This window comes from Tribolium madens, unplaced genomic scaffold (assembly GCF_015345945.1).
Source record: "Tribolium madens isolate multiple individuals breed KSU strain unplaced genomic scaffold, Tmad_KSU_1.1 Scaffold_91;HRSCAF=231;Tcas5.2_LG7, whole genome shotgun sequence".
Taxonomy (NCBI): domain Eukaryota; kingdom Metazoa; phylum Arthropoda; class Insecta; order Coleoptera; family Tenebrionidae; genus Tribolium; species Tribolium madens.
The window spans coordinates 14,353,656-14,367,835 of record NW_025401063.1 but is presented as its reverse complement, the minus strand read 5'-3'; the positions used below and the strand labels follow the sequence as shown (position 1 = coordinate 14,367,835).

The 14,180-nt window shown below is 34.4% G+C and overlaps 2 protein-coding genes across 3 annotated transcripts in view; one reads left to right on the top strand and one right to left on the bottom strand.

Moving 5' to 3' along the window:
• Nucleotides 1-2,086, top strand: part of LOC123012241 — a 9,341-nt gene extending 7,255 nt beyond the window's left edge. The window contains exons 1-3 of one of the 2 annotated variants that reach the window (XM_044410133.1): nt 596-771; nt 1,370-1,559; nt 1,619-2,086. In XM_044410133.1, the coding sequence (XP_044266068.1) occupies nt 1,379-1,559; nt 1,619-2,007 (570 nt within the window). In that variant the 5' untranslated portion in view covers nt 596-771; nt 1,370-1,378 and the 3' untranslated portion in view covers nt 2,008-2,086. Of the gene's footprint in view, nt 1-595; nt 772-1,369; nt 1,560-1,618 lie in introns of those variants that run through there. The other variant, XM_044410132.1, reaches the window with a different exon arrangement.
• Nucleotides 2,087-6,587: 4,501 nt separating this feature from the next.
• LOC123011556 lies at nt 6,588-11,744 on the bottom strand. The gene is made up of 2 exons (XM_044409049.1): nt 11,346-11,744; nt 6,588-7,607 (listed from the first exon to the last, which is right to left on the bottom strand). The coding sequence occupies exons 1-2, from the start codon at nt 11,509-11,511 to the stop codon at nt 7,387-7,389; spliced, it is 387 nt and encodes a 128-aa protein (XP_044264984.1). The 5' UTR covers nt 11,512-11,744; the 3' UTR covers nt 6,588-7,386.
• Nucleotides 11,745-14,180: the final 2,436 nt, after the last annotated feature.

The window sequence follows — 14,180 nt, the reverse complement described above, 5'->3', positions numbered from 1 at the left end:
TTTATATTATCATCCAAGTTACACTAAAAAAGAATTACTCGAAGTGTTGCGGTCACGAACTTATGAAAAACAATTTAAGGTGGACAAAGTCGCTGAAGAGGCGGGTCACACAGTTTTGCGACTTCCTCCCTACCACTGCATCTTCAACCCCATCGAAATGGCTTGGAGTCAATTGAAATCGTTTTTAAGGCGAAATAATAACGTGCCCACATTTGGTACAGGAACCACTGACCTGATCAAAAAAGGAATTGACCGCATTACCAAAGAATGAAATAAAACTTTTTAAATTACCTACATACTAACAAATTTTTTTAAGTCCGGACCATTCTGACGTGCTGCCGCATTCTATCCTCACTGATATTGTTATTTACAACCACCCTAATGTCTTATTGTTAAGAGTAATTCGGGTACCCGACTCAAGATTTACGACAGTTCAAATATCGTGACGAGAAGTATACTTATAGTACGCCCTAGTAATTTAATTATTAAAATAAATAATAGATACATGAAATAGTTTTTATTCTGTTGCCAAGAAGACAAAGGAGGACAAAATGATGAGCAGACAAGAGTTTCAGGTCTACGACCTATTTTGCATAGATAATACAAGAAAGACATTCAAGAGGTTTAAGATTAAAACAAGTACTGTTTAACGTGACACACATTGTGTAGTCTGTACCTATTCAAGTTCGGTACCTGTACACCCGTGTATCGTTTTCTAGTACATTCTTCGGTGTTTACACACAAATATTATACTTACAGGGAGAAAATAAAGTATGGAACTAAGCAGTTTTTTTATCATTTGCCTCCAGAAAATAATAATAAATCTAAATTAAAGTAATATTAATAATGTGGTCGTTTTTTGAGAATGAAATTTTGCTTTGTTTTTGAGTTATGTAATTTTTTTTTAATTAAATATTAAGTACATAGTTGTAATCGTTAAATCATAACCTTCATGAGAAAAATGGTTTTATAGTAGGTTGCCAGAACTCAAAAACAAGAGAAAATTTCGAAAAATTTTACTCTTGATAAAACATCACATTTTTATAGTAGGTACTTTATCATTCATCAATCAAATAAATAGTTTAAGCATACTTCTTATTCACTTGGTATATTAAAGACTGACGCGGATAATTGAAATTGTTTAAAAAAAATACCAAACTTTATTTTTGCTTAATAAATCATCACTAGTATTAACGGTACTTGCTTAACCTTGACATTGTGACTTATAAAGAATTTCCATGCTATTCTGGTGTAATCAGGAGAAAGTACATGTAAAACATCAGTTATTACTTTGGCATGCGGTGGTAATTTATTAGAATTAGGATAAAACTTACTCTCTAAAACTCACTCTCAAGCCCTTTTTTTGCAGTTTGAAAACATGAAGACATACATCCTGCTTGTGACATTGCAAATAATCATCTTCTGCCATTGGAGTTTTGCCTCGAGCACCGGATTAGAACAGAGAAAATCCTCAGCAATTGTCGACTTAATAAGCAGAAGATTAAAGAACTTGTGGGCATGGATCTGGAATAAAGAAAACCTCCAAAACAACTTAATGGGTAAAAAAAAATTTTCAATACGTTTTAGGCTCACTTTCTTCCAAGTAACTGTTTTTTAGGCCGTTGTTTTGGAGTGGCTCGCAGATTGAAATTCGCGATGCCGATGATAGTATTTAAATTAGGTGTAATTGTTACCATTTTGGCATTCCTGACTATTTTCTCTTTGAAAAGTTTGGGACTTTTGTTGCTTTTGGTGATGCTTCACTCTAGTGGAATTGCTGCCAAATGGACTCATATGAAATACGCTTCGTCAAAACAATATGCCCAACCGCAAAATGTACATTTTCATTTACATTCGAAGGATCATGCAAAAGATGGGCATTATGTCAGTCATTCGGAATATGGACACCCGTGGTACGAAAAGAATGACGTTGGTGATATGGAGTATGAGAGTCTGGAAGACAGACTCAAAAAACTTAATATTTATGATAGTCATTATCGAATGTGAATAGAATGTGATTAGGAAAATGTTAAATTATTTATATTGTGTAGATTTGTGGATATTTTTATTTAAATAAATATTTCAAGACTGTCATGGTTTGTGTCACAAAGAGTGTGTAGAAATTTGCTTACAAGCAAAATGTTTATAATATTTAAAATTAGTACCGTCTTAAAGTAAGTAATAATTGTTTACAAACTGTTCAGCTGCTGTAATTTTATAGTTATTTAATTATTCAGGGCTGTTAAGAAGGCCATAACGACCGAGGGAGTTGTTTGAGGCTCGAGGAAGGAGGGCCTTAGCCCTTTCGCGGTCCTTATGGCTCTCAGAACAGCACATAGTAAGTACAACGTTTTTCATCGTATTAAATTGGACGCATACAAAATTGTCCAAAATAAAATCATCCAAATTATTCTAATCCAAAGTAAAAACGTCCAACGTAAAAACAGAAGTTCTAATACAAGAGTAGTTCTAATACAAAATAGCTTTGTAGGTCCAATGTTCAGAGACGTCAATTTTAGTAATGAAGTACGTTTTAATTTTTGTATTTATTACACAGGGCGACAAAAAAAGTCATGTCCTGACAACTTGACAAATTTTATATCATTTTGTTCGTCTTATATTTAAGGCTCGTGTCTCCTAGATCCTTTTTGCTCGATGATCAGTGGTCATTTTTACAACAAAAAAAACTCTTTTTTATATAGTACGCAAGTACTATTTATTTGTTTTAAGTAAACAAACAGTTTTTGTTTATTCTAATTAGGACAAAGAAGGTGCAATTGACCATTCTTAATCAAAAGAAGAGTTTTAAAACAAATACTTTTATAACATTACATTATAACATTTGGATCTTCAAACTTTGATCTACCTAAGTCAGATTTTGCGATCAACCCAAACACTGTAGCTAATCGTTTGGTAAACGTTTCAAACTCCGTTAAGTTAGGAAGAAAAGAAAGGAAGGCGATGAAACGTCGGGTTAAAAACAAAAAAGAAAAGCAAACATTTTAGAAGAACTATCGAGATGTTTCAATGTAGATGAATTAGAAGCAGTCATATCATCAACGAAGTGTAAAAAATCGGCTGGTTTTGGTGGGATCTACCCAGAATTCATCAAAAATCTCGGAAGTTTTGCACTGAAATGGATTACTTCTTTTTTTAATGACATTTTCATTTCAGCCCGTCTGCCTTCGGAGTTTAAAAAGACCAAGGTGATCGCAATTTTGAAAAAGGGAAAATCTTCACAGGAAGCGTCCAGTTACCGGCCAATTTCTTTGTTGAGTGTTTGTTACAAGATTCTGGAGAGGATGATTTATCAGCGCATTTCTCCTATTGTTGAGGATGTTCTCTCTCCTGAACAAGCTTGATTTCGACCACAAAGAAGTCTTACCTTTAATGACCCACCTTGAATTTGGTTTCGAAAAACGTTTAAAAACTGTTGTTGTTCTTTTGGATCTCACTGCCGCATATGATACAGTATGGAAGGATGGTTTAATACACAAACTTTTTAAAATCGTATCTTGCAAACGGATTGTCAGACTTATCGAGAGCACGTTAACAAATAGAAAATTTAGAGTTTTTATCGGCGAAAAATTAAGCAAAGTAAAAACTCTTAATAATGGTCTTCCTCAGGGTGCAGTATTATCTCCATTACTTTTTAATGTTTATACGAGTGATCTCCCTGATACAGTTTCAAGAAAATTTGTGTATGCTGACGATATTGCTCTGACTTCTCAACACAAGGAATTTGATCAACTAGAAAAACAACTTTCCCATGATGCTTCTGCTTTGTGTGATTACTTCAAGAAGTGGCGACTGTGTGTAAACTCATCGAAAACAGAAGTTTCTTGCTTTCATTTGACAAATTCTTAAAAAGAAAAGAAAATAAACATTTCATTAAATGGAATACCACTTAAGCACAACTTTCATCTGGTCTATCTTGGCGTCACTCTTGACTGTTCTCTTGTAGGTACAAGTCCCACCAGGACTGCGTTAACAATTTTTTACTATTTTACATGCTATTTTTTCGTGTATTTGACCAAAATAACATTTGCTAACATGGTAGCAAAACAAGAGAATGATGTTTTTAGTAAATAAATTTTTCATTGTGCAAAATGACTGAATTGGGTGAAGGGTTTTCCAATATTTTAACAACAGTAGCAGAAATTAATTCACATTTGCTACCGTCGAAGGCAAGAGAAAAGTATGAGAAAACTTATGAACAGTTTTGTTCGTGGAGAAAATCAAAAAAAGTAGAAGGAAGTGATGAAAATATCCTAATCGCTTTCTTTTTTAAAAAGGTATTTGTCATTAATTACATTAATTTTTTAATTCAATGTTAAAAAGTACGCTGGCTATTGAAAATGTTGACATTTCTACTTATAAAAAGTTGCTTGCATATTTAAAAGGTCAAAATGACGGATATGTGGCCAAAAAATCTAAGGTTTTTACGATGGATAACATCAATACGTTTTTCACTAAGGCCCTGGATGATACCTTCCTGTTCATGAAAGTAGTTATGATTTTTGCTTTACATGGAGCCTGCCGAGCTGATGAATTACGTTTGCTAAAAGTAGAAGATGTTAATAACATTTAATACTTTAAATAATTGTTCATTTTCTATTAATATTCATAATTAAAATGTATAAAGTTTAATTAACACAAAATCGTGAAGAAAAGTGTTGCTAACTGAAATCGTTAAGAAATGTGTTGCTTACAATCAAAGTCCCACTTTTCTTTACGATTTTGAATTGAACAATGTACTACATTTCCATCAAATACACGAAAAACTTTTTTGTGGAAATGACACTATTGCAAAAAATTCTCCTTTATTCGTTAGAAAAAATACCTAAACTAGGCTAAAATGGTGTTTTTGTAGCCTTTCCCAATGTTTAAATAAGTTTTTACATTAAAAATAAAGTTTTTTTTTTACGATATTCCTTAAACCGGACTGAAAAATTACCAATTTTCCTCGAAAATAACGCTATTTTTGCCTTATGTTTTATTTTTTCGCAATAATTCTTTTAACGGGACCTAAAAATTATTAAATTTGCCCAAAAATGACACCATTTTGCCACAAACTCCCGTTTTTGGCTTTTTAGTGCGTTTTTGTTTGTTTTTCGGCCAAAAACGCAATTTTTGCAAAAATAAATCAAAAAACTATCAAATTTTGTCGAAAATGCTGTTATTGTTTTCTTTTTCGAGTGTTTAAATACGTTTTTGGTCTAAACTGGGCCAAAAAAAAACACTAAATTAGGTTAAAAATTACATCATTTAATTTGTTTTTTTCGGACGTTCTTCAGACAAAATGCAATTATTTCACGAAATTTCTTAGAAATAAGCAGAACAATGATCAATTAAGTAAAAAATTACTCAATTATTGCCTTTTTCAATAGTTTTTAAAAAATTTTTGTCAGAAACACCTTAATTTGGTCAAAAATAATCCAAAAAATCACTAAACAAAACCGAAAATGGTGTTCTTGTTGCATTTTTGAATAAATTTTCGAGCTAATAACCTTTTTTTTCGCGAAAATTCTCTTAATTGATCCCAAAAATCACTAAATTTATTTTCGTTACTCATAAGATTTTACACAATTGGACAAATTAAATTGAAAACAACATAATTAACAAAAACCGTAGTTTACAAGGTGTTTCACGTAATTTTACGAGGCCTGCGCCTGTAAGATGCAATCAGTAATACATATTCCGATACGAACTCAATTACAAATTTTGAAAAATTGGATAATCTTCTCTAGTTTGTTCACCCTTTCAAAAATTACTACGTTTTTAGTTAGTTAGTGATTGAGATAGATAAACTACAATCATATTCATGCCGTCTCTTGATGGAACAAATGATAATTGCTTCTGAAAAACTGCAGTTTATGACTATTAATGAAACAGTGTTTAGTTTGACAACTACTGTCATGGGTTTCCAAAAATTAAATAATTAAATGTGTATTTTTTGAATCCAGTGTTCTGTGACTTTTGTATATTTGGGTGCGTACATTAGGCGCAAGCCTCGTAAAGTTATGTGAAACACCCTGTATATGTAATATTTTAGATTAAAGGAATTATTTAAAAAGAAACTTTTATTTTTAATTTTTACAACGAACTCTAACAAGCACTATCTGACTCTAACAACTGTCTATGGGCAACTGTCTGTGAGCAACTAACTGTAAGCAACTAACTAAGCTAAGCTAAATGGAACGATATTTATAATATAAAAATGCTGAATAAGGGATAAGTTCTATGTAACACCTTCCCCCTAAGAAATTGCGATATTCTTTAATAAGAGTGAAATCGAAATCTAAAAGTACTAAGCACTACACTTTTCACTTATAGTTCTTCTTCGCGTAATTCAAAAGATGATATGGATGGCCCCCTATTTACAGTACAGCTGACGTTACAGTAGTTGCAGATTTGAGTACAACAACCCTTGGAGTGGTGTCCATCGTCATCGTTAGGTTTAAATGTTCGGAGAAGTCGTTTGGCAATTCCGCATTTGCAAAATAACCAAAGCAGATTGGAAGGTCACAATAATGATAATGATCCAGGTAAAGGTACTCCAATGTTTTGTTGCGAAAGGTTCTCGGATCATTCGATTGAGGGCATCATCAAATTCTCGAAGTTTTTGTTTTTCTATGTTTAGTTCGTCCAAATTTAAATGGTTAATTTGAAGAGGTTTGAGTTGAAGAATTTTCTCTTTTTTCGGTCAGGTCAGAACAGCAATCGTATTCAACTTCCGGGATGATAAGTTGAGTAAAAATGGTTTCGTTGTCTTTAATACTTGCGTAAATTCGTGCACTTTCGATAAAAGCACTACATTTAGGTCTCAGTGTCAAAAGACTGTTCTCTTGAATAATTTCGTTGACTGAATTTTCGCTTGGGCAAATGGTAGTGATGGTAGTAAGATGTGAAATGGTTAAAAGCCACTTGTTATTTGCCAATTTTTGAATATTCTAGTCGTCAATTGAAGTTAAAATTCCATCACAGTGTTCGGACAAAACTGAGTCCATTAAAAGGGTTACTTCACGTGGTCAACTGAGTGATAAGGTTTGCGGAAAGTGGTCGTAGCAAATTTTCATTTCGTTTTCGGAAATTGATATACAATCGTCTTTGTCTAGCATTATGTATAGCTTACTCTCTCTTGATACGGCGACGAACTTATGGATGTGGTGTTGTTGTGTTTAAATAATATGCGATTGATATTATTACTTAAACTTTAATAATCAAAWACACTCTAGCTGGTTGACATCCTCTGTGTCTACMTGCGCGGATCCCAACCTTAGGAGTTTTTAATACACTACATTTCCTCCCTTGTTAGATTAAAAAAAAAAGTTAATTCTAGTATACAAAATGACAAAGAATTAAAATACTTTGTTTACTAAGCACTCAGCACTTATTTGATTTAGGACAGGTCTTGCACTTAAATTTGTACTCAATGCACTTGACACTATTAATGTTTGTGACGAAGTCTCGGAGATAAGCAGGGGGTCGTCTAGTTCTTTCGGGACGGTCAGCTCTCATTGGGATCGGATTTTCTTCGTTTGGACCTTGGTCTATGATCTCCCTCTCCTCCTCGGGGACATGTGGTGTAAGGGCCTCATTTTCTTCTGAGTCATCAGCGGGGTTAAAGTTGTTATGGACGATATCAAGGGTTTGAGGGTGTTCTAGAGGTTCGTTGTGTTTTGGAGGGACTCTGGGGGGATCGTCGGGAGGACTTGTGAAATGTTTAAAGAATGAGGAGTTACGCGTTATTGATTTGAATCTATTCTGAGCTGTGATTTGACTGCCATTGATTTGRGTAATGACGTAGGGTGTATTGTCGTAGTAAGGTGTGAGACAGTTTTGTTTGTGTTGTTTACAAAGAACTTTGTCACCAATTTTGAAATTGTGTGGTTTCGTTCTGCGTTTGTTATTAGCATGTTGGTTCTTCTTTGATCGATTGTTAATGTCAGTGGCTCTGTCATAGGTTGATTGTTCAATTGTTGTGTTAGGAACGGCTGGAAGAAAGTTGTTTGGTGTTCTGTTGAAAAGTAGTTCAAATGGCGGTTTTTCTGTGTTGCCATGAGGTGTGCTTCGGTAGTTTAATAAAAACTGCTGGAGTTGCGATGTAAAGTGGTTTGTTTCTAATTTAGCACAGATTAGCGATTTCTTGATTGTTTTAACGAAACGCTCAACCATTCCGTTCGCTTCTGGCCAGTATGGGGTAATCCTGTGGTGTTTGACATTAAGGTCTTCGAGCAAAGTTTTAATTTCATTACTGTTGAAAGGTGGACCATTGTCAGATTTCAGCGTTTCTGGGATTCCAAATGTGGAAAACGTTTCTTCTAAGAAAGTGGTTAAGTGGTGGGCGTTGGTTGAAGGCACCACTTTTGCAAGAGGAAATCGAGAATATTCATCTACTAACAGGAGAATATATTTTCCATTTGGGAATGGACCAACATAATCTATATCAATCCCTTGGAATGGCGATCTTGGAGGTTCTGTCGTAATTATAGAGTCTCGATGATGCGTTGGTGTTACGGCTTGACATGCAGGACAGCTCCTAATTCGATTTTCTGTTTTCTTATCTATGCCAGGAAACCAAACTTTAGTTCTTAGTAGTTGTTTAGTTTTTACTATTCCTTGGTGTCCTTTGTGAGCAAGATCAATGGTTTTTTCTTGAAGTTTGAGCGGTATGATCAGTCTGTTTCCTCTCAAGATGCAGTCTTCAGAAATTGTTAGTTCATGTTTGATCTTATGAAAAGRTGCTAACTTAGGGTTTTTCCACAAGTTGTCGTTGTTTGTAAGTAGTGCTTGTTTCAAAAGTTGCAGAGATTCGTCTTTTCTAGTAGCTTCTTCAATATCTTCCAGACGAAAAACTTTAGGAACGGCATGTGTTGTTATGAAGTTGACATATTCGCTTATCTTGTCATGTTTTGTTGCTTGTATTGCTGCTGGATATCTAGATAAGTAATCTGATGGATTATTTATACCTTTTTGATAAACTACTTCAAACTGGTATTGTTGGATTCGAAGACATAGACGTTCAATTCGACTGCTTAATGCTGATCTTGGGTTTTGAAAGATGCTGACTAGTGGTTTATGGTCAGTGTGGAGTATGAACTTAGCTCCGTATAGGTATGTGTGAAAATGTTGGATTGCCCATGTAACTGCCAAGGTTTCTTTTTCAATCTGACTGTACCGTTGTTCAGTTGCTGTCAATGCTCTGCTTGCATAGGCAATAATTGCTGTCTTTTCATTATGTTGTTGTGAAAGGATTGCTCCTAGTCCGTAAGGACCTGCATCTACATGGACGTGTGTTTGGGCGTCTGTTTTAAAGTATGCCAAATTTTTAACGTCACTTAATTGCTCTTTTAGAAGTTTGAATGCTTCATCTTGTTCATCGGACCACTTCCACAGTCGATCTTTAGAGATGAGTTCCCTTAGTGGTTGTGTGTTGTTTGCAAGGTTGGGAATAAATTTTCCCACATAATTGATCATCCCAAGTAAGCTTCTCAATTCTTGTTGATTTTGAGGAGGGGCTAGACTTAGGAACGCGTTAATTTTTTCTGGGTCTGGGAAGATCCCTTTGTCACTGAATATATGACCGAAAAACTTGATGCTGTTAACACTGAAGATACATTTCTTTTTGTTTATTGTTAGGTTTGAACTGGTTAGCCTCCTTAAAACTTCTGTTAAGGCCTTGTCATGTTCTGTTTGTGTTTTGCCAAATACAAGAATATCGTCGCTGATATTGATCACGCCAGGTATGTTGGATAAAACTTGTCCGATGGTATTCTGAAAAATTTCTGCARCGGCATTGATTCCAAAGATTAACCTTTTGTRTCGAAAAAGGCCTACATGTGTCGAAAAGGTTGTTATGTGTCTRGAATCTTCGGTTAGTATCAATTGATGATAGCCTTCATTTAAGTCTATTTTGCTGAAATATTTGGCTCCGTTTAGTGATGTGATAACATCGTCTATGGTTGGGGTTATGTGTCTCTCTCTCTCGATTGCTTTATTCGCGGCTCTCATGTCAATGCATAATCGAATTTGTGTTGGATCATGGCTTTTGGGAACTATAACAATGGGTGAGACCCAAGGGGTAGGTCCCTGTGCTTCTTCGATTATGTCTTCTTTAATTAGTCTCTGGATTTCGACTTCTACAGTTTTCCGCAAATKAAATGGAATTCTTCGATGTTTTTGGGCTACAGGTTTTACTTGTTTGTTGATGTGTAGTTTTACTTCGAAGTCTTTTAGGYTTCCAACTCCGGTTGTTAGTTTGGGGAAGTGTTGTTCTATAAAAGTCATGTCTATTGGATGTGTGACTGTGTTGACTGAAAGTTCGACCAGTTTCAATAATTTCGACGTTTCATAGCTAAGGAGRGGTTCTCCTGTACCTTCTATAACGAATATTTCCGTTTTGACGCGTGTGTTTTTGTGTTGCAGAGTTGTTAAAAATTTTCCTTTTATTTTGAGTGTGTTTCTTGTGTTGTATGGAAAAATCATGCTGTTGTCGTTAATGAGACTTACTTGAGAAAATTTCCTCATGAACAACTCCCAATTTATTATGTTTATCGATGCTCCGGTGTCAATTAAAAATCGAATGCTTCTATTCTCAACCTGTAGTGTTACATGCGGAAGTTCGTTGTTTCTATTCGATTTAATAGTGAAGGAAACGTCAGAGTGTTGTTCATCTGCGTGGTGTTGTTGTGTTCTGTTCACTGCCTTATTCGGTGCTCGTTTGTTTGGATRTTTGTCCTGCGATTTTGGTTTCTGCGAAGACATACAGACTTTGCTGAAATGACCCTGTTTATTACATAAGTAGCACGTGATTCTGCGGGCTGGACAACTTTGTCGGCCATTAGGGTGCCAGTTGTTTCCACAAWTGTTGCATTTTCTTGACTGGTTTCTTTTCTCTGGCTGTCGTTTATCTTTTGGTTTGTTTATTACAACTTTCTGCACTTTTCTTTCTATTTCTGCCATTTGAGATTTTGTGTTTTCCAATGTGCGYGCGTGTGTTAAGAGAACGTCTAAATTTGGTTGTTGTGCTAACGCAAATTGTCGTAGTTCTGAACTTGTAGTGTTTAGGACAATTTGTGATTTGACTTCAGCTTCGATATTTGTAAAACAACATGTTTTTGACAATTTGAGAAGTCGTGCATAGAACTGGTCGGTCGATTCATCGTCGTGTTGTCTCGCTTGGCGGAATTTAAAAATCTCAAAGTCCGTGTTTAATTTTGGCTTAAAATGAGTGTTAAGTYTTAATTTGACGAGTTGGTATTCGGAAGGGGGTGGAGTGTCGTTTGTTGGGGGATCTAGGACAGGGTCGGGTAGTGTTAAGTACAAATCATGAGCATCTTCACCTATTGAGTGGAGTAATAGAGCTACTTTCCTGGCCTCCTCCTTTATGTTGATGGCAACTAGGTAGTTGTCGAATCTGTTAATCCATTTGTCCCATCTAGCTCCAATGTTGGTGGTGTCTGTGATGTCGAAGGGGTTGATTTGGGCTTGAACGTGTGTTGAGGACATTTTTGCAGCACGTGTTTGACCACTTTTGAGGTTATGTTGTTGTTGATAACGTTCACGGCGCTACGTTTGTTAAAAATGCAAAAATGTCACTACCCGTCGTTGGTTCGTTGTACTCGTCGCCAAATTGTGGTGTTGTTGTGTTTAAATAATATGCGATTGATATTATTACTTAAACTTTAATAATCAAAAACACTCTAGCTGGTTGACATCCTCTGTGTCTACATGCGCGGATCCCAACCTTAGGAGTTTTTAATACACTACAATGGACAGGGGTTATGGTATAAAATAGGCTTGTTTTAGGATTTTTGGTTATGGGAGAGTGTGATAATAATCATATTCTGCTGATTCAACAATTTGGGATATGCAAAATAAAAACAATTTTATTAAACGTTTGAAAAGCTTCAATTGTGATTAGTAATAATAATTTGGCAAGATTTGCGTGATTTGGAATCAATGGAAGATTTCCATGTGTCAATTTCTGTGGAATTTTGGTTAATTGATTTCTGTAAGGATAACGAAAATCTATTTAATGTATAGAAATACTAAAGAGAAAGAGAAGATTAATCTTCTTCTGAAGAAGTGTCTAAATTTGGTTGTTCATTATCAATTCTAATACAAGGTTCGAGTCTGTCAAAATTTATTATTGACAGAAATTGTACGTAAATCATGATTTTATCAATTTCTAGTTTTTTCTAATTGATTTCAATCTTTTATGCGCAACTTTTTTTTTCTATTATTTTTGTTTTTGAGCTAACATTTTTTAAATATATTAAGTACTATTTGTCGGTGCGTAAAATAATACAATAATTTCTTTAAATAATTTTTATTAATCACATTTACAAATATTACAAGTAGATAAGCTATAGGCGTTCTAGCCCAATTCTAGTTCTAGCCCATGTATTTTCTTATGGAGATTCAAATTAGCGTTCAAGGTCATTCGTTTCATAAATGTTTTTATACGTATGCGTGATTATTTTACCGATAAGATAAACGGATATCCGTTAGAAAGAAACAGGGACCCGTTTATTTCCTGTTTTTACCCGTTTTTTACCTGTTTATTACCTGTTTTTATCTAATGACTCCCTGTTTCTTTCTAACGGATATCCGTTTATCTCCATAAGAAAATACATGGGATTTTGGGCTAGAACGCCTATGTATATTATTTTGATTAATTATTTTATGCAATAATTTCATTTAAGTTTCTTCAAGTAATTTAATAAATTAAATTAACGTTATCTATCATTTACCGTGACCACAAATTTATTAAAGAATTTTAAATTCAAAACTTTGAAATATAAGTTTAATTATTTTTTTTTATTTTTTTGATGTTGGAAATAAATAGTTAATACTTTCTAAAATCAAAGACATATAACTTAATTTCTAGTAAGGAAATGCAGCAATACTTATTTTGCCGTATTACTTAAATTTAATTAATTAATTTATTTATTTATTTTGATTTGAGTGTAATGCTCAACCCTAAACTATTAAAACTTAACACATCAATCAATAACCTAAATCAAAGGGTTTCCAGCGATTTCTTCGCCTCAAATCAATCTAGAATTTCTTCATACAAAATTTTGAAGGTAGAATGATTTGTTGCATATTAAATATAAGGTAGAGTAGGACAAATTTCTTTCTCGCGTCATGCTAGGCGATGAAAGCAAAAGTATTTGTCCTTTGCGCAATTGCACCTGAAATTATAGACTCGTTTGTCGGCCATCTTCATGGGAAGAGTCGTGGTCGTATAGTTTCCGGCGTTGCAATTCCCGCTCCAACGGCATATACCACGTATATGCAGGCTACTACGAGATAAACGAGACAAAATAACCATCCAGGTTATCTATAATCAACCGGTGTCGCGAAATGACAAACTTCTGAACAAGTCTTTGTCAAAGCTCGTGGACGAAACATTTGTGAGAGAAATGACTTCTATACATTCATTCAGTTATTTTGCAAGGACTTGTATATCCGGGTTTTGTTCGAAAATTATTATGGGTGTTTAGGCGCCTAACTTTTACCTGAGGCGTTATTTCGGCACTAGGGCGTAATCGTAAAAAGCGATGCACTTATAAAGGCCGCGAGCATGTTACATGCCGACTCTGGTACAAGTGTAACTTAATAAACGCGATTAAATTCTTTCCTCGATAATATAAGTCCAAACAATATTAACTGAAGTATAGGGTAGATTTGTAGTACGTAAATAGAGTTCCAATCATCAATCAGCTGCTTAAATTCGTTATTTTAAATTCCAAAGAAATTGTGGTTACGTGTCTTACAAACTAAATTAAATAAGCATGAACAATAATTTTAACACATGGCAAAGTTGGATCAAACTCTCACAACTCTTTCTTTTCTGTACTAAATGCTTCGACATATTTGTAAATAAATTACTTTTGTTTAATCTTGACTTTTAATTTCTTCTCCCATGCGTTTTGACACTACTTTGAATCCGAATTTGTGTTACGACACAGAGATTTTTGAGAATAAACACAACGTAGGTAAGTGAAAATAATTATAAAGTCTACTAGACGAGCCAGAAAAACTGAAATCAAAATAAAGGGGTAAAAGACGAATTCAAAATTTAATCTTCATCAAATAGCAACAATATCACAATCACGGTCTCACTACAGTACCATCACCTTACTTATAGGTTGTATTGGCGAGCTGGA